Source organism: Megascapheus bottae, chromosome 24, assembly GCF_031878675.1.
Source record: "Megascapheus bottae isolate mThoBot1 chromosome 24, mThoBot2.hap1, whole genome shotgun sequence".
NCBI lineage: Eukaryota > Metazoa > Chordata > Mammalia > Rodentia > Geomyidae > Megascapheus > Megascapheus bottae.
In genome coordinates this window covers 12,320,099-12,340,265 of record NC_143532.1, presented here as the reverse complement: position 1 = coordinate 12,340,265, position 20,167 = coordinate 12,320,099, and the positions used below count along the sequence as shown (strand labels likewise).

Genomic DNA, 20,167 nt, shown 5'->3' with positions numbered 1-20,167 from the left:
CTGGCCTGTTAGGCCATCCGAGCCTGGCCAACTCTATGGCCCAGAACCCCGACAGCTTATCCAGCGAGCTCCAAGGTAAGCCCAGGCCCATTCTGCCCACTTGACTGGGAGGAGAAGGCAGGCCCGCAAACCTTAGATATCGGCTCGGGGCCCCAGAGTTCTCATAAAGCTTTCTTTGCTCCTCCTGAGAGCCAGATCCCCTCACCCCAATCTACTACTTCATGGCTAACCTACAAATCCCACCATGCATGTCACATCGCCTGGCACAGACAGTAGGCCTGGAATGGCCCTCATGGGTTCAATTCCCAGCAGGTTGTCCTTCCACAGGTGAGATCACCAGGTTCCTGTGGCCCAAGGAGGCAGAGCTGCTGCTTAAAACCTGGCTACCTCAGCAGGGTGCTGAACGAAGTCATGTCCTGGTATGGTAGGCAGCAACAGAGCCCAAAGGGTAGGGTGGTGAGGGCCCAGCACAAAGCCTCTTTCTTTGTCCAGAGTGTCAAACTCTGTCTCCTCCAGGCCCTGCTGAGATGGAGGGCCTACCTGCTGCACACTTGCCTCCCTCTGAGGGTGAGTCCCAGGGTCTGGTTACCCTCCCATTCCTATCTCTTCCTCACTCCTTATGCTCCACCATCTTCCTTAGCAAGGGGCTACAGCTACAGGGTTTTTCTTTCTCCTTCTGGGTTTCCAGCAGCAGACATGAGGGGAATCTTGGCAGGGCTGGCTCTAGACTGCACAGAAACTGAACTCCTCAGCCAGTGTGACAGGGTATGTCTGTGACTCCAGCGCTGAGGAGATTGAAGCAGCCTAGGGACAAAAAAAAAAAAAAAAGGGGCCAAGAGTTTGGCCTAGTGGTACAGTGCTTGCCTTGTATGCACGAAGACCTGAGTTTGATTCCTCCATACCACATACATAGAAAAAGCCAGAAGTGGTGCTGTGGCTCAAGTGGTAGAGCCTCGAGAAATTCCAAGGACAGTATTCAAGCTCTGAATTCAAGCCCCGGGACTGGGGAAAAAAAAAAAAAAAACAAAAAACCTTGGGCTTTCATGAGGGTGACGTCATCCAGGGGCTTGGTTGCAGCTCAACAGCTTGGTTGTAATCTAGGTGGATTGCACATTCAGCTACCTGGAAGTCCAGGCCATGGTGCTTCAGGAGACACCTCCACAGGTGAGACATGTGGTACCCCACCTTTACCTACAGGATAGTTTAATTCTTATCCCCTACAAATGGAACTCAAGAAGGGACACCAGACCCACACATGGAGCCAAAGCTAACAGCTCTCCTTTCCCCAGGTTACTTTTGAGCTGGAGTCCCTACCTGACCTGGTCTTGGAGTTTCCTGGTGTGACTGCCTTGGAACAGCTGGCCCAACATGTAGCTGCAGCTATCAAAAAGGCCTTCCCTCACTCGACCCTTGGGTGAGGCCTGGCAACTTCAGGGGGGCTGGAGGAGGGGAATAGGAAACAAATGAGCACTGAAGTACTGGAAGTCCTTGCCCTTTCCCCAGGAAGCTTTTCCGGAAGCCCACTCCACCTTCAATGCTGGCTCGGCTGGAGAGAATCCATTCCTCCTCAGAGTCCACAGCATCCAGCAGCCCCTGTGGTGAGGCTAAGGCAGGGCCACATATTGGAATGTTCCAGACCCTTTGAGAGGGTATTGGGCAGGGGTCTCCCAAACTAAACAAAGCCACTTGAATCACAGCCACTATTTAGTCTGATCTTCCGACTTCCATTTTTTTGTTTTTCCCTCCATCATGTCCCTAACACCTCCCCAGGTGGCTTCTTGACAACATACGAGGCTCTATGTGACTACAACGGCTTTCCTTTCCAAGAGGAGATTCAGTGGGTGAGAGCAGGAACTGTTCTGGGAGAGTCGGGAGACATCCGGTTCCTCATGTGGGTTTTGCCTCTTTTTATCCTTCATGGCTCCATACCAGCTATGAACACTTTCTTCCCACCCAGGATATAGACACCGTCTACCATCATCAGGGCTGCCGACATTTCTGCTTGGGAGATTTCAGCCACCTTGGCAGCCGGTGCGAGGCCTGAGGATTGGGAGGCGAGGAGGACTCTTAGATCCATGCTTCTGGGCCTTGGCCTCCAAGGAGGGGCGGAGTGCCCAAGATCTGGCCAGAGGCCCTGAGCTGACCCCTGTCCTGCCCCCACCCAGGGATCTGGCCTTGAGTGTGGCTGCCCTGTCCTACAATCAGTGGTTCCGGTGCCTTTCCTGTGTGGACATGAAGCTGGTGAGGTAGAGTGCGGGAGGGCTAAGGGTGGGGGGGGCCAAGGTACGGCCTTCTGAGCGTCATGACACTCTGGTCTCAGAGCCTCGAGGTCTCAGAACAGATTCTGCACATGATGAGTCAGTCATCCCACCTGGAGGAGTTGGTGCTGGAAGCCTGTGGACTGAGAGGGTGAATAGGGCAGATGAGGGGAGTGTGGGGCTTGGGACTGGGGGCTGGGGATCTGGGGAGCACTTGGGAAACCAAGATCAGAGTACCATGCCTGGGGGTCTTGGGTCCTCAGAGATTTTGTCCGGAGACTGGCTCAGATATTGACAAGACACTCAAATTCTGGGTTGCGGGAGCTCAGCCTGGCTGGAAACCTGCTGGATGACAGAGGTATAACATGCCTGAGGCTGGGAGCTTGGCACAAGGCAACTGGTGGAGGTGAGCCTCACAGTCCTTTCCCATTCCCAGGAGTGGCTGCACTTAGCAGACACCTAGAGCATCGTCCAGGAGCTTTGAGGAGACTCAACCTAGCACAGACAGGATTGACTCCACGAGGTAAGCCGGCTGATAATGCACTAGAGCAGGTCATAGAGTGTCTACCTGATTCTTGAGCCACCCTGTTGTCCACCTCCAGGAATGAGGGCTCTGGGCCAGGCACTGGCCACCAATGCTGCCTTTGACTCGACCTTGACCCACCTAGACATTTCTGGGAATCCTGGAGCACTGGGAGCCTCTGAGGACAATGGGGTGAGTGTTCAGGATCTGAGACTTGAATGTCCCGAAGCACAAAGATGATTCCTAACTCCTCAAAGCCCTCATTTCCCCACCAGGGCCTCTATAGTTTCCTGAGCCATCCTAACGTTCTGGTGTTCCTGAATCTTGCAGGGACTGACGCGGCCTTGGACACTGTAAGAAGGTGGTCAAGGGTGGGGTGGGAGGGTGAACTATAGAACGGAGAGGGCTCTGCAACTATACCCAGCACCCTCTTCCTGCAGCTCTTTGCAGCGCTGTCGTGTGGCTGCTGTGCCAGCCTCACCCACTTGGACGTTTCGAAGAATGTCTTCTCCCGCATGTAAGGAGGCCTGGGACTGCCAGAGCTGGGGAGGGGGCTGGGGGGGGGGTTCTGAGAATGATTTGTGCCTAAATCCTTCCTCCTGCTTCCCACCCCAGGAAGTCCCGGCCCCAGCCTGCTGCCATGAAGCTTTTCCTGAGCCAGGCAGGGATGCTTCGACACCTGAGCCTGGCAGGCTGCAAGTTGCCTCCTGATGCACTCAGGTCAGTCTCCTTGGCCCTGGCCTGGCCATGTGGCCACCACCTTGAGATCCTCTGGTGTCTCACCCCATTCCTTTCTCACTCACAACCTCCCCTAAATCTTGGTCCTGTTTGGTATCTGTTGACACCAAGGAGCCCTCTTTCCCAGCTCCAAACACCTCCCATACCCTTCTTCCTCAGGGCTCTGTTAGATGGCCTTGCACTCAACACACATATCTGCAACCTACACTTGGACCTCAGCACTTGTGAGGTGCGTGCTGGATTCTAAGAGTGAGCTCCTGGTGTGCCCACACATTGGGAATGGGCCTAGAGGCCATGGGGGTGTGGGTGGGGGAAGCCAGCCTGACTTATGGCTGACGTATGGCTTAGCTCACCCTTCTTCCACTCCAGCTGCGCTCAGCAGGTGCCCAGGTGATACAAGACTTAGTGTGCGACGCAGGTGCTGTGAGCTCCTTAGATCTGGCTGATAATGGTAAGGCCACGCAGGAATCCACCCTCCCAGTATCCACTCAATTCCTAATCCCCACCCCGCTTCTGCAACATGGCTTTGTGCATCACCTTAGCCACTCTTCACCCCTCAGGTTTTGGCTCAGACATGGTGACTCTTGTGCTGGCCATTGGAAGGAGCAGGTCCCTGAAACATGTGGCCCTTGGAAGGAACTTCAACGTCCGATGCAAGTGAGCCCCCATCTTATCCCTGATCCATCCAGATAGCACCCTACCCCTCTGGTTCCCTGCCTTCACCAACGTCCCTGCCTACAGGGAGACCTTAGACGATGTCCTGCACCGGATTGTCCAGCTTATGCAGGATGACGACTGTGTGAGTTCACGGGCCCTTGTGGGGCCCTGAAGCAATAGACACTTTTGGCTTTTCTCACCCTTGCTTCCTCCAACCCTGTGACCTGCCCTCCTCACTAACCTCTTGATTCTAATCACCAATGGCTTTGTCTTGACCCCAGCCTCTGCAATCGCTATCTGTGGCTGAGTCACGGCTAAAGCTGGGCGCCAGCGTCCTGCTCCAGGCCCTGGGCACCAATCCAAACTTGACAGCGCTGGATATCAGTGGCAACGCCATGGGGGATGCAGGAGCCAAGATTCTAGCCAAAGTACTGCGAGTCAACACTAGGCTCCGGTGGGCTGGGTCATCAAGGGGTGGGCGGGGTTGTCAGAAAGGCGGGACCCATAGGAGTGGAAGGCAGGGCTGAAGGAGCAGGCAGCGCAGCGGATTGGGTGGGATCTGGAGGGGGCTTCTTGGGGACTGAAGGCCCATCCTGCTCAGGTCTGTAATCTGGGACCGGAACCACACATCTGCTCTGGGCCTGCTGGATGTGGCTCAGGCCTTGGAGCAGAACCACACCCTGAAGTCCATGCCTCTGCCACTGATGGATGTGACCCAGGCACAGCGCAGCCGCCCAGAATTGACAGCACGTGCAGTAAATCAAGTGAGGGTCCCCTCCTCCCTTTCCCTTCCCTGCATTGTGGCTCTGCCCTCTACCATTTTTTCAGTAACCTTTGTCCCCAGATCCAAGCCTGCCTCTTGAGGAACAACCGTTCGGACCCAGCTTCCTCAGACCGCACATCCCACCTTGAACCTTTAGGTCTGGTCTCTGACAGATTAGAACAGGTCAGTGTGGCCTCCCCACGCCCTGAGTACGCTGGGAGCCTCAGAGAGCTAAGACTAACATCCCTGAGGTCTCTGCCAGACATTCCCTAACATTGGACTGCAGACTACCACTGCTCCTAAAATAGCTCCCCAGATAACAACATGGGCTATCTGACTTGAAAGCATGTCATCATAGCTGAGCACCGGTGGCTCAGGCCTGTAATCCTAGCTACTCAGGATGCTGAGATCTGAGGATCACAGTTTAGTGCCCAGGCACTGGAGTCCCTGAGACTCTTAACTCCAATTAACCACCAGAAAACAGGAAGTGGTACTGTGACTCAAAGGGTAGGACAGTAGCCTTGAGCTGAAGAGCTCAGGGACAGCTCCAGGCCCAGAGTTCAAGTCCATAATGGAGAAAAAAAAAAAAAAAAAAAGCATGTTATCAGGCCCTCCTAGTAAACAGGAAGTGTTTTAAAACTTCCCTATGGGAGCCTCCTGTCCTCTGTCCTCTGCCCCCTGTCCTCTGTCCTCTGCTCCATCTCTGACATGACTTCCCTCTACTTAGTTTCCTCCCCTGATCCCAGTCCTTTCCAGCCCCAGACCCCTAGATTCACACATGCCATGGGGGCTCTGTGCACGGTACCTTTCCATGTCAGCAACTCTCTCACACTCCATTCTCTATTCTGGAACCCAATTTTCCTGGTGCCCACAGTCACTGAGTGTGTGAACAAAGATTTAAACGATCTCCCGGGTTCTTCCTGGCCTCATTGGAGTCTTCACAATCCTCCGCACGGTTTCTCACACGTTCACTCCTCACCCCTGCCTTTGCTTCTGAGGCTCCATCTTCATGGAGCCTGGCTCCCTTCCCTCACCCCACATCCACTATTTGAACATCCGCTATTTGTTGATTAGGGATTGAACTTAGAACTCCATGTTTGCTTGGCAGGACCTCTACTATTCAAACCATCCCCCTAGCCCTTTTATATTTTTATTATTTTTTAGACAATTTTATATTTTTATCTGGGGCTACCCAGCCTCAAACCTCTATCCTTTTCCCATGTATCTAGAATGGCAGGCATGGATTTGTTGAGATGGAGGAGGTTCCTCAACCTTTTATGTGGGCTAGCCTTGAATCTCAATCCACTTTATCTCTCACCTCTCAGCTGGAATTACAAGTCTAAGGCCCCATATCCTGTCAGAATGAGTCTCCCCTTTGTGCAACTACTCTAATAAAAATCATAAAAAAAACATTTGATTAGCATATATTGTACAAGGGAATTGTATTATTTCCATACATACAATGTAAATTAATCAAATGCCCTCTCCATCTCTCTTCCTTTTTCCGCCATCTCCCCTTTTTCTGCAAGTTTCACTATTCTATTTTCTTTTTTTTTTTTTTGCTAGTTCTGGGGCTTGAACTCAGGGCCTGGGGCTTGAACTCAGGGCCTGGGCACTGTCCTTGGACACTTTTTGCTCAAGGCTAGCACCCAGCCACTTGAGCCCCACAGCACCACCTCTGGCTTTTTTTTACATATGTGTTACCGAGGAATTGAACCCAGAATCGAACCCAGGTCTTTATGCATGCTGAGCAAGCACTCTACCCCTAAGCCCCTGTTCACATACCCCCTGGTGCCTGTTCACATATCTTAATTGTTTCAAAGGGTTTCACCATGGTAATTTCCATGTACATATGTTATAATTTAGTCAAATTAATCTATGTTGCTCTCTCTTTCCTAGTTTCCTCTGTCTTTGTATTGTTCAACAGCTTTCAATGAGTTTCTTTTATTGTCTCTTCATACATAGATTTATATTTCAATATTATTTGTCTTACATCTCTTTTTCCTCTCCCTCCTCTCCTCATCCTCCCAAACAAGTCTCACAATTACATTCATGTTATCTATCTATATGTGTGTTGTTGTTGTTGTTGTTGTGTGTATGCATATGTGTATTTTATATATATATATATAATACACACACAAACATATATTTTTTTCCTGTTCTTGGTACTTAGGAAGTATCAAGTCCCTAAAAAGGACCAAAGGATGGGCTGGGAGTTTGGCCTAGTGGTAGAGTGCTTGCCTAGCATGCACGAAGACCCGGGTTCAATCCCATGGTACCACATACTTAGAAAAAGCCAGAAGTGGTGCTGAGGCTCAAGTGGTAGAGCTCTAGCCTTGAGAAAAATCCAAGGACAGTGCTCAGGCCCTGAGCCTAAGCCCAGGACTGGCAAAAAAAAAAAAAAAAAAAAAGAACCGAAGGAAAGAGCTACCGTTCTCCCTTCTGGAACAGACAGGGTTCCTAAACAGTTGGCCTAACAGTGGGACATCAGGACTTCACCAACCTTGTCGAGACCATAGGAGAGAGAGAGGCAGGATCAAGGAGACTGGGAGTGAGCACGGCTGGGTCTGATCTGTGATGTCCTCCCCAGGAAGTGAACGAATTGTGTCAGTCGGTGCAGGAACATGTGGAGCTGCTAGGCTGTGGGGCCGGGCCCCAGGGTGAAGCTGCCGTGCACCAAGCTGAGCACGCCATTCAGAAGGCCAACTTCTCTCTCAGCGTGAGCACTCCCTCTCCCTCTGGGAGGACCTCACCCCAATTAGTCACCAGTCCACTGGCAACTCTCTCCTTCTTGGCCCTCAGATTCTTCCAATTTTATACGAGGCTGGGAGTTCCCCAAGCCATCACTGGCAGCTTCAGCGGAAGCTGGAGGGCCTCCTGGAACAGGTGGGTGAGATCTGCTGCCAGGACATGCAGGTAAGATGAACTTACGCCCCCAACTCCACCTCCATATTCGGACTTGAGCCCCATCCTATAGACTTGACTGTGATATCCCCTTGTGACTGAGAACTCTGTAGGGGCTTCTAGTCTCAAGCTAAAGGTGACTTGGCCCTAGCCACACACTCATCATACTGTAACCTTTGTCTAGGACTTCACTCAGGCCACAATGGACACAACCAAGAGCCTCTGCTCACGGATGCTACAGGAACCTGGCTGGAGAGAGCAGCTAGAAAAAGTCCTAGTGGTTTCCAGTGGCCTCCCAGAACTGCTTCCTGAGCAGCTTCTACAAGATGCCTTCACCAGGCTCAGGTAAGCCGTGTGGAGCTGGCTGGACAAGGCTGGACAGAGCCAGCACACTAACAACGCCCTCTACTGCCCTCAGGGATATGAGGCTGTCCATCACAGGAACCCTGGCAGAGAGCATCGTGGCTGAGGCTCTGGCGGGTCTGAGTGCAGCCCGGGATCATCTGGTGAGGAGGGGGAGCCAGTTGTGCACATGCGCAGGAGCACACACACACACACACACACACACACACACACACACACACACACAGTGACCTGGCTATTTGCCTTCCTGGGCTCTCTAATGTCTTCTGGGGTCATGTAGCCCAGGGGTACATCTTTGCACGGCCTTATATTACAGGTAGAGAGTCTGGCTCAGCAAACACCAGTAACTATACCCCCTATCAGACGGGCAGTGAGTGGAGAACTCAGCCCCTTTGAGCCTGGGGAATTGGAAGGTCTTTTTATCCTGGAGAAGAAGGAAGAGGAAGAAGAAAGGAAGGTATAAGTGGTCCCACAATTCCAAGCCTAAAACTTCAAATCTTCTATCTTGCTTGGGGCATGGGAAATGAGAAGTAGTTTCTCTGAACCCCGCACTGGTGGCTCACACCTAGAATCCTAGCTACTCAGGAGGCTGAGATCTGAGATTCAAGGTTCAAAGCCAGCCCAGGCAGGAAAATCCATGAGACTCTTAAGTCTGGGTGGTGAGTCACTAGAAAACCATGGTGCTGTGGCTCAGAGCGCTCGCCTTGAGTGAAAAAGCTCAGGGACAGAACTCAAGCCCTGAGTTCAAGCCCCATGATCAACCAAAAACAAAAACAAAAGAAGAAGCAGTTCACCTTTGCCTAACCTGACTGAGGTTGTTCCTTTCCCACCAGGATGACAGTCCCTTGGGGAAATGGCCTGAGGCCAGCCACTGTCTCCACGTCCCTTTCCCTCACTGTAAGTCAGGGCCCCTGGGAAGGGGAGTTTACCTAAATGGGCAGAATCTCCTCTAGACTTGGGCGCTTGGACCCTTAGACACTCGTTCATCCGGGTCTCGGGAACTCCCTAAACTCTTGCGTGGGCCAGGCCAGGCCAGGCAGGACCCCGCTGCCGCTTGTAAAGCTCGGGTCGGCCGCGGTCAGCATCCGGTGGTACCTGAGCAGATCAGGGCCAGGACACTTCTCCCCGGCCTCCCCCGCCCCTTTTCCCAGCCCCAGGACGCGCATGCCTGGAGCCGCGCGCACCCGCGGCCACGCTCAGCACCGCGGACAGCGGCGGCGGCGGGGGCGGGGCGGGCGGCGTCTCCGGGCCCCTCCCCGCGCCCTGGGCGGGTCCCCCGCCGCCCCAGCGCCTCCGCTTCCACCTCCCCGGGCTCGGCGCTCTGTGTTCTTCTCCTGCCCCTGCCTCAGGTGCTGCTGAGGAAGCGGAGTGGGGCCCCGAGCTGGCGGCTCCCGGAGAAGATGCGGAGCCGCAGGCGGGGCCGTCCGCGCGCGGCTCTCCGAGCCCCGCCGCCCCCGGACCACCCGCCGGCCCGCTGCCTCGCATGGACCTGCCACCCTCCGGGCAGCCCCTGCGCCATCCCACCCGCGCCCGGCCACGGCCACGCCGCCAGCACCACCACCGCCCGCCGCCGGGGGGCCCCCAGGTGAGCGCCCTCCCCCACGCTGGGGCTCGTGGACTTCGGGTCGGGGGTGACACGGTCGCTCCCCGGGAATGATGGCAGGCAGAGGAGCGAATGGTGGGGCCCAAGGCCACTTGGTGGCGTGGCCATGGCCGTGCCCTGGCTTTTCCTTGGCCACCCCTCACCTTAGGCCATGCCCATGCAGGGCCTTCGAGATGTGCCTGCCTGGAGGGCTCCACCTTGGAGTGGTCCGCGCCCGGGTGGAGGGAGGAGACAGGGTGGGGTAGCCCTCCCTCCCCTGGGTTCCTGGAAGAGGCCAGGCCTCTGCAATAATCCTGGGTCTGCTGCGTGGCTGGCGGGTGGAGATGTGGGAAATGTATGTGTGGGCTTGGTACTGGTAGGGGCAGTGGGCACTGGCACAGAGCAAGGAGGAGCCTGCCTGAGCCCCCCCAGGATCTGACGCAGCAGCCGGCAGCAGGCCGGGTGGGGTGGGGGTGGGGGCCGGGGTGCTGCAGAAACTGTTGGGAGCAGACCTGGTGGCGAGTGGGAATGTGTGATCCCGGGGTCACACATTCAAGGGTGCCAGCTTGCTGGTGGCCGGGTGGCTCAGGACATCAGATATTCGATGAGACTAGAACGGGTGTGGACTGGGCGTGCACACCAGGGTGGCAGCTGCAGGGACTGTGTAACAGCCAGAACCTCTGAGCTTCAGGATGTCACCCAGGCTAGACTGCTGGGTGACAGCAGCAACTACAGTTGCCTCCAGTGCTGACCTCCTGGCGTTTTCCAGGTGCCCCCAGCCCTGCCTCAAGAAGGGAATGGGCTCAGTGCCCGCGTGGATGAAGGTGTGGAGGAATTTTTCTCCAAGAGGCTGATCCAGCAGGATTCGCTGTGAGTGAGGGGTAGTTGGCTTCCAGGGGGTGGAGAGAGGGTGGGACACCAGTGGGCTTCCTCACCCACTGCTGTTTGTCTCCACAGCTGGGCCCCCGAGGAAGACCCAGTCACTGAAGGGGGTGCCACTCCTGTTCCCCGAACACTTCGCAAGAAGTTGGGCACCCTTTTTGCCTTTAAGAAGCCTCGTTCAACAAGGAGCCCACGCCCTGATCTAGAGACCAGCCCTGGGACAGCTGCCCGTGCCAGAAAAACCACACTTGGGGACTTGCTGCGGCCACCACCCCGGCCTGGCCGGGGTGAGGAGTCTGGAGGAGCAGAGGGGGGCACAAGCAGTCCTGACCCTGCCCGCAGGAGCCGACCTCGCTACACACGGGAAAGCAAGGCCTACTCCATGATTCTACTGCCTGCCGAAGAGGAAGCAACAACATTGGGTGCCAGACCTGATAGGGTGAGGCCTGGCCCCAGAGTGTGGGCTCCTCAGAGGGCAGTGGGCTTTCTCCTGATCTGGGCATTTCTGTCCCCAGCGGCGACTCCTTGAACGAGGAGACACTGAGCTGGCTCCATCCTTCGAACAGCGGGTACAGGTGATGCTGCAGAGGATTGGTGTCAGCCGGGCCAGCGGGGCCACTGAAGGCAAGAGGAAGCAAGTGAGTAGGGAAGTGTGAAGTGAGGGTGCAGGTGGCATGGGGGTAACGTGTGACTGGGAGGAGACTCAGGATATAAATGTGATTGTCAGTTCCGCTCCTCTCTGAAAAAGTGAACTTTCTTCTCTCTCAGCTTCTGCCTTGGCCTAGGCTACCGGTAACTACCTCCTAGAAGAAGGGTACTCTTCTGGGAAAGATCTTTCTGTGGATATCTAACAAAAATTTCACCATGTCACCTTTGAAACAGCAAAAAGCCCTTCAGGAGCTTCCTTTGGAAACTTTGTCTAGGCTCCTAACCCTGCTCCAAGGTCCTAACTGGCTTTAGATCAAGTTCCCTTAGACCTTACCGCTCTTCTCTCACGAGGCCTTGTGTGCAGTATTATGGGTTATGCCAGGTCCCTGTGCAGCGACCCCTGCAGTTCCTCCTGAGCCTGCCCTGCCTTCTTTCCACAGCTGCCCTGCTTAGGTCACCTTTTCAGTCCCTATTAAGAAACAGCCCTGGCTAGGTGCTGGCCACATGTATATAACACTGGCTACTCAGGAGGCTGAGACAGGAGGATCATGGTTTGAAGCTAGCCCAGGCAGACAAATCCTCAAGACTTTAATCTCTACATAGAGCTAGCAAAAAGCCAGAAGTAGAGATGTACCTCAAGTGGTAGACTATCAACCTTGGGCAAAAAAAACTAACCAAAAGCACAAGGCCCTTATTCAAACTCCAGTGCCAGTATAAAACTAACGCAGCCCTATGTACCATCCACTGCTTTTCATGACCTGGGTTCTGGTGGCTTACTCCTGTAATCCTAGGCATTCAGGAGGCTGAGATCCAAGGATCGATTACAATTTGAGGCCAACCCCGGCAGGAAAGTCACAAGACTCTTAACTCCAATTAAACACCAGAAAGCCAGAAGTGGCGCTGTGGCTCAAAGGGGAAAAACTCAGGGACAGCACCTAGACCCTGAGTTCAAGCCCCATGCCCCTCCCCCAAACAAGTCATGAAGAACATATATGAAATACAGTGTAGCCTGCATTTAGAAACATGGAGATTACATGGCAGAATTAAGAAATATTATGTAGACAAATGTGGTAGTAGGTAATACCAGCTACCTCTTAAGAGGTTAGAGATTACAGGTTTGAGGCCAGCCAGAGATATAGTGAGACCCTGTTTCAAACAAAAATCCCATAACCAGCAAGATCAGTTTATGTATTTACCAACACAAATTCACATTTGTGTGCCAATTGCTTGCCATCCCACCTGTGAGCTTTGGGAGTAAGGACTCGGTTTGCCTTCGTTTTGCTTAGAATCTGTGGCTGGGTTATAAGAACAACAGTAAAGGGCTGAGTGCAGTGGCTAATGCCTCTAATCATAGCCACTTGGGATGCAAAGATGGGAGGAAAAGTTGAAGGTCAGACTGAGCATAAAAAATTGAAATTCAACCAGTGGCTGGGCAAGGGCGGGGGGCACATCTATTATCGTAGCAATAGGAAAGGCAATGTGGGCATGCACCTGCCACCCCCAATGACACAGGGAAGCATAGGCAGACCAGGCTGGCCCCCATATAAAGCATGACCCTGAACAAGGCAACAAGGCATTAAGGCATGGCTCAAGTAGTAAGAGTGCCTGCCTAGCAGGTGAGAAGTCTTGAGTTCAATTCTCAGTAGTACCAAAGGACCAAAAAAAAGAAAAAGAAAAGGGCCCAGGATCATCTGGCCTAGTGGGCCTAGTGGTAAAGTGCTTGCCCAGCATGCATGAAGCTCTAGGTTTGATTCCCTAGTACCACATACACAGCTGGAAGTGATGCTGTGGCTCAAGTGGTAGAGCTCTAGCCTTGAGAAAGTTCAACAGTGGTCAGGCCCTGAATTTCCTCCAGGACTGGGGGAAAAAAAATTAAAAATAAAAATTAAGGGCCGGAATTTTAGCTTAGTGGTAGAGTGTTTGCCTAGCATACACGAAGACCCAGGTTCAATTCGTCAGTACCACATACATAGAAAAAAGCCAGAAATGGTGCTGTGACTCAAGTGGTAGAGCTCTGGCCTTGAGAAAGCCCAAGGACAGTGCCCAGACCCTGAGTTCAAAGCCCAAAACAAAAATAAAATAAGATAAAATTTTAAAAAAGACAAAGCTAGGATGAAAGGGGGCAGAGCAGAGGTTTGACTGCCTTTTTTCCTACAGAGCAAAGATGGAGAGATCAAGAAAGCTGGCTCAGATGGTAAGTACAAGAGTACATTCAGAAGGAGCCAGTGTCCTTAGAGGTAGTCTCCAAGGCACATGTTCTCCTGGGGGAGGCCAGGTTTTTCTTCCCCTCATCTCTAACTTCTGGTGCCTGAGCCCCCAGCCACCCTCCTTGCAGGTGACATTATGGACAGTTCTACGGAAACTCCTCCCATCTCAATCAAGTCTCGCACTCACTCTGTGTCTGCTGGTGAGTGAGAGCCACTGCAAGTGTTGGGGAGGTGCAGGCATGGGCCAGGAAGGGGTTAGAACATTGCTCAGACCATGGCCCCAGATCCTGACACCCTTCTTCCTGCAGACTCCTCATGCAGACCTGGCCAAGGAGGCCATGGGCCTGAGTCTACCACCTGGAAGACACTGGGACAGCAACTGAATGCAGAGCTCAGAGGCCGTGGTTGGGGCCAACAGGATGGTCCAGGCCCCCCTTCTCCTTGTCCTAGTCCAAGCCCCCGAAGAGGCAGCCCCTCTCCAGACATCCTGGGCCTCCCAGAGGACCCTTGCTTGGGCTCCAGGAATGAAGGTAGGAAGGCGCCCTACCTCCTATTCTAATCATGGGCTGAGGACTGGATAAGTCCCTGCTGGGAACTCAGCTCCCCTGGGGACCCTGAAGGTGGGAGGCAAGGGCTGGGGGAGGAGGGGGGTAAGCAGCTGTTGGAAGCAGACCCTGACACCCTGGCCTCCCCTAGATGGCCAGTTGAGGCCACGGCCACTCTCAGCAGGGCGACGAGCAGTGTCTGTGCATGAGGACCAGCTCCAGGCCCCTGCTGGTGAGGGAGATACCTCCATGTGTGCTTGAGTGCAGAGAATGGGAGAGGGTTGGCTCTGGGGCTTCCTACCTGGTGCTTCCTGGTGGAGGGGGCCACAGTGATGTGAAGATTAAGGAAATCAGGGTGCAAGTGTTTGACGAGCTCTCCTTATTAGCGCTAACTCTACTTCTAGAAACGCAAACTTTGTGAGGGGTGGGAGGACAGAGGATGGGAAAGATCTGAGAACAGTAGCATGTGCACGCTTTTACAAGCCTTGGTGGTAGGGAAAAGGCTGGGTCCAGACACACAGCAACGCTTTCTGTGTCCTTTAGAACGGCCCCTGCGGCTGCAGCGCTCCCCAGTCCTCAAGCGTAGGCCGAAACTTGAGGCACCCCCATCCCCAAGCCTAGGTAAGAAGGGGCCAGGGCCAGCTGGGAGGGTAACAGGACTGCTCAGCACAGCCCTGACCCTTCCTTTCTCTCTTCATAGGATCTGGCCTTGGAACCCAGCCTCTGCCCCCACAACCCACAGAACCCTCGAGTCCTGAGCGGAGCCCACCCTCCCCAACCACAGACCAAAGAGGCGGCGGCCCCAATCCCTGATCCTCTCCTGCCGCATGAGATTATTTTATTAAAAAACTTGAAGGAACAAAGGGGAGGGAGCATGTTTGTCCATAGCTGAGCATACACCTGTGTGGCTACATCACCTGATGTGCCCATATGAGCTCTCACATCTAAGTTAGCTCCGACTCTGGCTGTGGCTCCATTAAATACTGCAAAGCCCAGGCCACAAGTTGAGGAGGGAGCCTGGGAAGAAAACATGGCTATAGGTTAGGATTGCCTGAGGCTGATGACCAATGGTCATCTAGAGGCAGCCCTAGATACTCACCTGGCAGCTTGGACTTGGGCACAGAGGGAGGCACAGGGTGGCTCATACTTATATTGGAAAGCGGAACCATCACGATGTCTCTTTGGAGGTTCCTAAAAGGGGTACAGTGTTTGGAGGAGCCAACAGGAGTACCCCTAATCCTATCTAGACTATCCTCGCCTTCCCCCACATCCCCATCCAAAACTCTACCCATTCTCCCTTCTTTTGCAGAGCAAATGCTCACCCAGACAGAGCAGGGTTTCTGAGTGCCTTTGGCTGTAGTCCTTGGAAGAGACTGCCCATTTTCGGGGGGCAGCCCTACTTCCTTGAAATCCAGCTTCTGGGCTCTGGTAACAGGGACCTGGTGTCGGCTGGAGGTTTGGCCAAGGGGTAAGAGAGTGAGGGTGCAAGGGTTGGATATACAACTAGGGGGTAGGGGGTTGTGGGTTAAGAGCCTAGGGGCTGAGCTGGTGGCTGCTGAGGATGTAGAACTGTCATCTTGCTCCAGGTCTGGAGTAGCCAAGGGCAGGGAAGGCAAAAGGCTGATGCTGGTACCACTTTCCTCCAATGGCATGTGGTTGGGTGAGGCAGGGGTTCCTGGAGAAGAGAACTTACTGTGGACACAGCCCTCTCAGTCAGACCAGCTGAATGGCCTATGAGCTCAGGTGAGCTGGTAGCATCTATGTTCATTCCCACTAACTACACACCATTCCATAGCATCCTGTGTAGCCTGTAGCCCAGGAACCTGACTAAAAGTAAGTACTCACTGCCTGAGAACCAGGTGCTTATCCACTCAGCAAGAAAAGGACAGGAGATTAGGATCATAACCAATTCCTACAGAGCTGGTTATCAGACAGATTAGTGTCAGAAACAGTTTCTACAGAGCTCGCAGCTCAGGGGCTAGTGATTCTAGAGAGACTTATCACTATGGGCCCTGGGCTCCAAAGACCCCTTCTGACCTCTCCATTTTTCCTTACCTTGTTGTGCCCTCTGGCTTGAACCCAGAGATTTCAGAATTTGTTGGTCATTCTCAGAGATGTACAGCAATAAACCAGGGACAGTGTACGTGGCTTCTACCTGTAGGACATGAACTCTCAACTTGACCCTCACCTAACTTCTGACACCTCCCAAAGAAAACCGCAGACTGACCATTGTATTGCAGTGGGAGGCAGCCCAGTGGGTGAGGGGAGGGGCTATGCAAGGGCCTTTCAACATGAGGCAGCTCTCAGCCAGGCGTACTAGCGCACCCCGATGCTCCTGCTCCTCTTGGACTTCATCCAGAAGCTGGGACAGTGTCAGACCTGAAAATAGGGGACCAGGCAGTGGACTGAAGCTCACAGAGAAGAAAGGACAGAGTGTGGGAAGTGTCACTAGGACACACAGGATGGTAGCAGATGTGAGTCTACAAAACTTAGGATCACTGAGCAACCCTGACCAGTACCTGCATTGGAAGAGGTGGACTCTGAAAGGTGATCCCTATAGAAAAAGAGTAGACAAGACTCAAGCACAAATCTGAGGCCTGTCTACCCAGATCTGGCACTCTGATGGAACCACACTCAGAGACAAACCCAAGACTCACTCAAGGCAGTCACAGAGCCTTTTCTGTACATCTGAGTCCTGGTTGCTGTGGAGAAGAGGAGGTAGGCAGTCAGTGTTATTAAGGATCTAAGCCCTCCCACCCAAAAATCTATGCTACAGCCAGCCAGGACTGGGTGGGGGAGGGAGGCACCACTTTATTTATTTATTTAGGTGCTGGGGATGGAACCCTGCTACTGAGCTACATAACCCTGCCTTTGGGGGCATCACTTACCAATCTATCACCTGTATACGGGGTTGATCTGTGGGCAGCAGGGTGAAGCAGTCCACCTGGAGGTAGAACTCTGAAGGCTGGAGGAGTTGGGGAAGGAGAGAGACTTAGTTTGTCAGGAAAAGGCCAGATACAGAAACCCATCCTAGCCAGTTTCACCACTCACCGCGTTGCCCTCGGAGACCTGAATGCGGACCTCGCAGGCCTTCAGCAGCAGCAACCGACCTTCTTTCCCGCAGAATCCGAATTCCTTCTCATCCCTGTGGCAGAGAACAGGACCCTCACTCCACCCGCCAGAACACAAGCCTCGCCCCTAGCTCTCCAGGGCCCGCCTGCCTCGGGATTCAACTTACCAGTCGGAGGCGTCCAGAGCCTCGCTCGTCACCAGACACCGGACGCTGTACATCTCGTCGGACACACGCAGCATGGCTCCGGTGTCAGCGGAGGGGGGTTCGGAGGCACTGGAGGGGCCTGGCGTCTCGGAGTCCCGAAGTACCTGAAGGCGGTGACGGGCGTTAATCTACGCCAGCGGCTCCTTCCCGTCTCAGGGCCCGGAGTGGAGACTCACCTCGAGCAGCTGTCCGACTCGAGGGCTTGAGAGTGTTCCTGAGCCCAAGATCAGCTCTCGAATCCAGGGCTGCAGGACCGGCCTCCCGTAATTCGCCATTCCCGCGGCTAGCGGATCGTCCCAGCGCGGCTTCCCGCGGGCGCCGCGGCTCCGCCTCCAGTCGGAAGAGGAAGCGCGTGACGTTCGGGCGGGGCGTGAGGCCCAAGCCCCGCCCACACGCCCGCCCGCGCGTGCGCAGGAGGACCGCGCGCAGGTTTCCTCTGGATAGGCTGGAGTCCGGTCTCCCAGCAGCAGCCGGGTCTTTGGGATGTTGCTCAAGACTCCTATAGCGTCTGGAAGGAAGGGCCGAGGGCTGGTCCAGAAGGAAAGGGATCTGAGGCTGGCGCGAAACCACACCAGTGTGGTGTGACTGCGAGGGATTCAGACCCCTGACTTTCCCCATCTACAAAACACGCGGTCTTGTAAAGCCAGTGGCAATAACAGCTAACTGCGCATAACTGACAGTTCCCTGACTCGCCCTCGGATTGGCCGAGTCCTCCCCGGTCGCACGACCTATAGCGTGATGACGTAAGAGCCGAGGAAGCCTCTGCCCCACCTCCGTTTCCTAGGAAACGTGGACTCGGCGTTCCCCCGCGTCGCGGCTCCCTTGACGTCATGGTCGAGGTGGAAGGGCGGGGCAAGTGCTACCGCCAGGGGCGGGGCGGCGCGAGCGGGCGGGCGAGGCTGTGCACCTGCGCTCCGGCGGCGGGCGGCCTGGGGCGCCGGCCCCCGCCCGCCCGGCCCCATCATGGCCAAGCCGCAGCGGACTCCAGCGCGCAGTCCCGACAGCATCGTCGAGGTGAAGAGCAAAGTAAGGGTTCCTCCGGCCCCGGGCCCCGGCACTCCCAATTCCTGCTTTCTCCCTTCCCTGCTCCTTGGTGTCTATCACCTCTTTCTGTCCTCCATCCTCTACGTCCCATTCTCTTTTTCGGCCAGCATTCCTTCCATTTCCCCTTCCTCCACTGCGGGTCTCCAGAGTCTCCTGTGGCCTGGGTAGGGGAAGGAGGGGAAAGACCTTGGACAGCGTCCCCTGTACTGAAATGAGGCATGGGCTGAAGGCTGCTGCAGTTTTTGCAGCAGCCCTTTCGTTCTCACCTCTGCCATCCTCAGACCAGTGGTTAGAAAGGGGCACAGGCTCTGTCCTGACTTCTCTCTCATCCAAACAACCCCTGTCTCCCTCAACCCCTGGATCTCCAGTTTGATGCCGAATTCCGACGCTTCGCGCTGCCCCGCGCATCCGTGAATGGCTTTCAAGAGTTCTCGAGGTTGTTGCGTGCAGTACACCAGATCCCAGGCCTGGACGTGCTGCTTGGTTATACGGATGCTCATGGTGACTTGCTGCCTCTCACCAACGACGACAGCCTGCACCGGGCCCTGGCCAGCGGGCCCCCACCGCTCCGTCTACTAGTGCAGAAGCGGGGTGAGAATGGGGGATACAGCGTGTAGCTTGTTTGGGGTAGGTTGATAGAGCAGGTCTTCCCGGTTATCCACACCCCAAGGTGCACCTTTTGTAGATCCTACCCTTGGCGTGTCCTTCAAGTGATAGGAAATAGCAACACTGACCCCTGCAAAGGGCTCACAACAGTCTCTGATCTCAGCATTCTCCTCTCCAGCAGAAGCTGACTCCAGTGGCCTGGCTTTTGCATCCAACTCCCTGCAACGGCGCAAGAAAGGGCTCCTGCTGCGGCCAATGGCATCCCTACGCACCCGGCCACCCTTGCTAATCAGCTTGCCCCAAGACTTCCGCCAGGTCTCCTCAGTCATAGATGTGGACCTACTGCCTGAGACACATCGACGGGTGCGACTACACAAGCATGGTTCAGACCGACCCCTAGGCTTCTATATCCGAGATGGCATGAGCATGCGTGTGGCTCCCCAGGGCCTGGAGCGGGTTCCAGGCATTTTCATCTCCCGCTTGGTACGTGGGGGCCTGGCTGAGAGTACAGGGCTGCTGGCAGTCAGTGATGAGATCCTCGAGGTCAATGGCATTGAGGTGGCTGGCAAGACCTTGGACCAAGTGACAGACATGATGGTTGCCAATAGCCATAACCTCATTGTCACTGTTAAGCCTGCCAACCAGCGCAATAATGTGGTGCGAGGGGCATCTGGGCGTCTGACAAGACCTCCATCTTCAGGGCCTGGGCCTGCTGAGGCGGACAGTGATGATGATAGCAGTGATCTGGTCTTGGAGAATCGTCATCCTTCCTGTTCCAATGGGCTGTCTCAGGAGTCTCCATGCTGGGACCTGCAACCTGGCTGCCTACTTCCTGGTATTGGTAGCTCTCTGCCTTCCTTGAATGGCCAGGAGCAGGCCAGCTCTGTCTGGGGAAGTGGCATTCGAGATGGTAGTGGCTTCAGCCTCTGACAGGCAAAGATGTAGTTTCTTGCCACTTTAGGCTGCTGAGACACAGCAGAGAGACTTCTTGATAGGGGGTTTTAGCTTGCTCATTTGGGGAATATTAAATGTTTTCTATAAATACAGAGATGGTCCTTCTGTCTTCTGGCCCAGCCTCCTCCCTGATCCCACCAAGCCTGCCTTCTGCCTGGGACATGAGGCAGGAGTGACAGGGCAGTGGGAAAACCTCCCACACTCAAGCAATAGAAA

General features: G+C 54.5%; 3 protein-coding genes across 6 annotated transcripts; 2 read left to right on the top strand and 1 right to left on the bottom strand.

The window, feature by feature from the left end:
- Carmil2 (capping protein regulator and myosin 1 linker 2) lies at positions 1-14,933 on the top strand. Of its 3 annotated transcripts, none has more exons than XM_090357431.1 (39): positions 1-75; positions 328-419; positions 517-567; positions 1,102-1,164; positions 1,290-1,414; positions 1,504-1,598; positions 1,771-1,841; positions 1,958-2,031; positions 2,166-2,241; positions 2,321-2,409; positions 2,522-2,616; positions 2,695-2,781; positions 2,861-2,973; positions 3,057-3,134; positions 3,222-3,298; positions 3,397-3,501; positions 3,679-3,748; positions 3,889-3,970; positions 4,080-4,176; positions 4,261-4,318; positions 4,458-4,630; positions 4,778-4,940; positions 5,021-5,122; positions 7,530-7,658; positions 7,742-7,825; positions 8,028-8,188; positions 8,262-8,349; positions 8,523-8,663; positions 9,040-9,103; positions 9,556-9,791; positions 10,558-10,658; positions 10,746-11,109; positions 11,186-11,308; positions 13,476-13,512; positions 13,654-13,725; positions 13,834-14,055; positions 14,222-14,302; positions 14,614-14,691; positions 14,771-14,933. In XM_090357431.1, exons 1-39 carry the CDS (start codon positions 36-38, stop codon positions 14,881-14,883), a joined length of 4,170 nt encoding a protein of 1,389 aa, XP_090213557.1. In that variant the 5' UTR covers positions 1-35; the 3' UTR covers positions 14,884-14,933. The 3 variants fall into 3 exon arrangements, with proteins under 3 accessions (XP_090213557.1, XP_090213556.1, XP_090213558.1); XM_090357430.1 differs by having other exon boundaries at positions 7,742-7,855; XM_090357432.1 differs by lacking the exon at positions 14,222-14,302 and having other exon boundaries at positions 7,742-7,855.
- On the bottom strand, positions 14,877-17,925 carry Acd (ACD shelterin complex subunit and telomerase recruitment factor). Of its 2 annotated transcripts, none has more exons than XM_090357434.1 (11): positions 17,524-17,925; positions 17,309-17,451; positions 17,122-17,215; positions 16,959-17,035; positions 16,728-16,772; positions 16,590-16,660; positions 16,298-16,449; positions 16,126-16,225; positions 15,393-15,745; positions 15,170-15,261; positions 14,877-15,087 (listed from the first exon to the last, which is right to left on the bottom strand). In XM_090357434.1, exons 1-11 carry the CDS (start codon positions 17,620-17,622, stop codon positions 15,015-15,017), a joined length of 1,299 nt encoding a protein of 432 aa, XP_090213560.1. In that variant the 5' UTR covers positions 17,623-17,925; the 3' UTR covers positions 14,877-15,014. The 2 variants fall into 2 exon arrangements, with proteins under 2 accessions (XP_090213560.1, XP_090213561.1); XM_090357435.1 differs by having other exon boundaries at positions 16,590-16,624; positions 17,524-17,924.
- On the top strand, positions 17,783-20,026 carry Pard6a (par-6 family cell polarity regulator alpha). Its single transcript, XM_090357433.1, has 3 exons — positions 17,783-18,373; positions 18,760-18,982; positions 19,179-20,026. The coding sequence occupies exons 1-3, from the start codon at positions 18,311-18,313 to the stop codon at positions 19,925-19,927; spliced, it is 1,035 nt and encodes a 344-aa protein (XP_090213559.1). The 5' UTR covers positions 17,783-18,310; the 3' UTR covers positions 19,928-20,026.
- Positions 20,027-20,167: the final 141 nt, after the last annotated feature.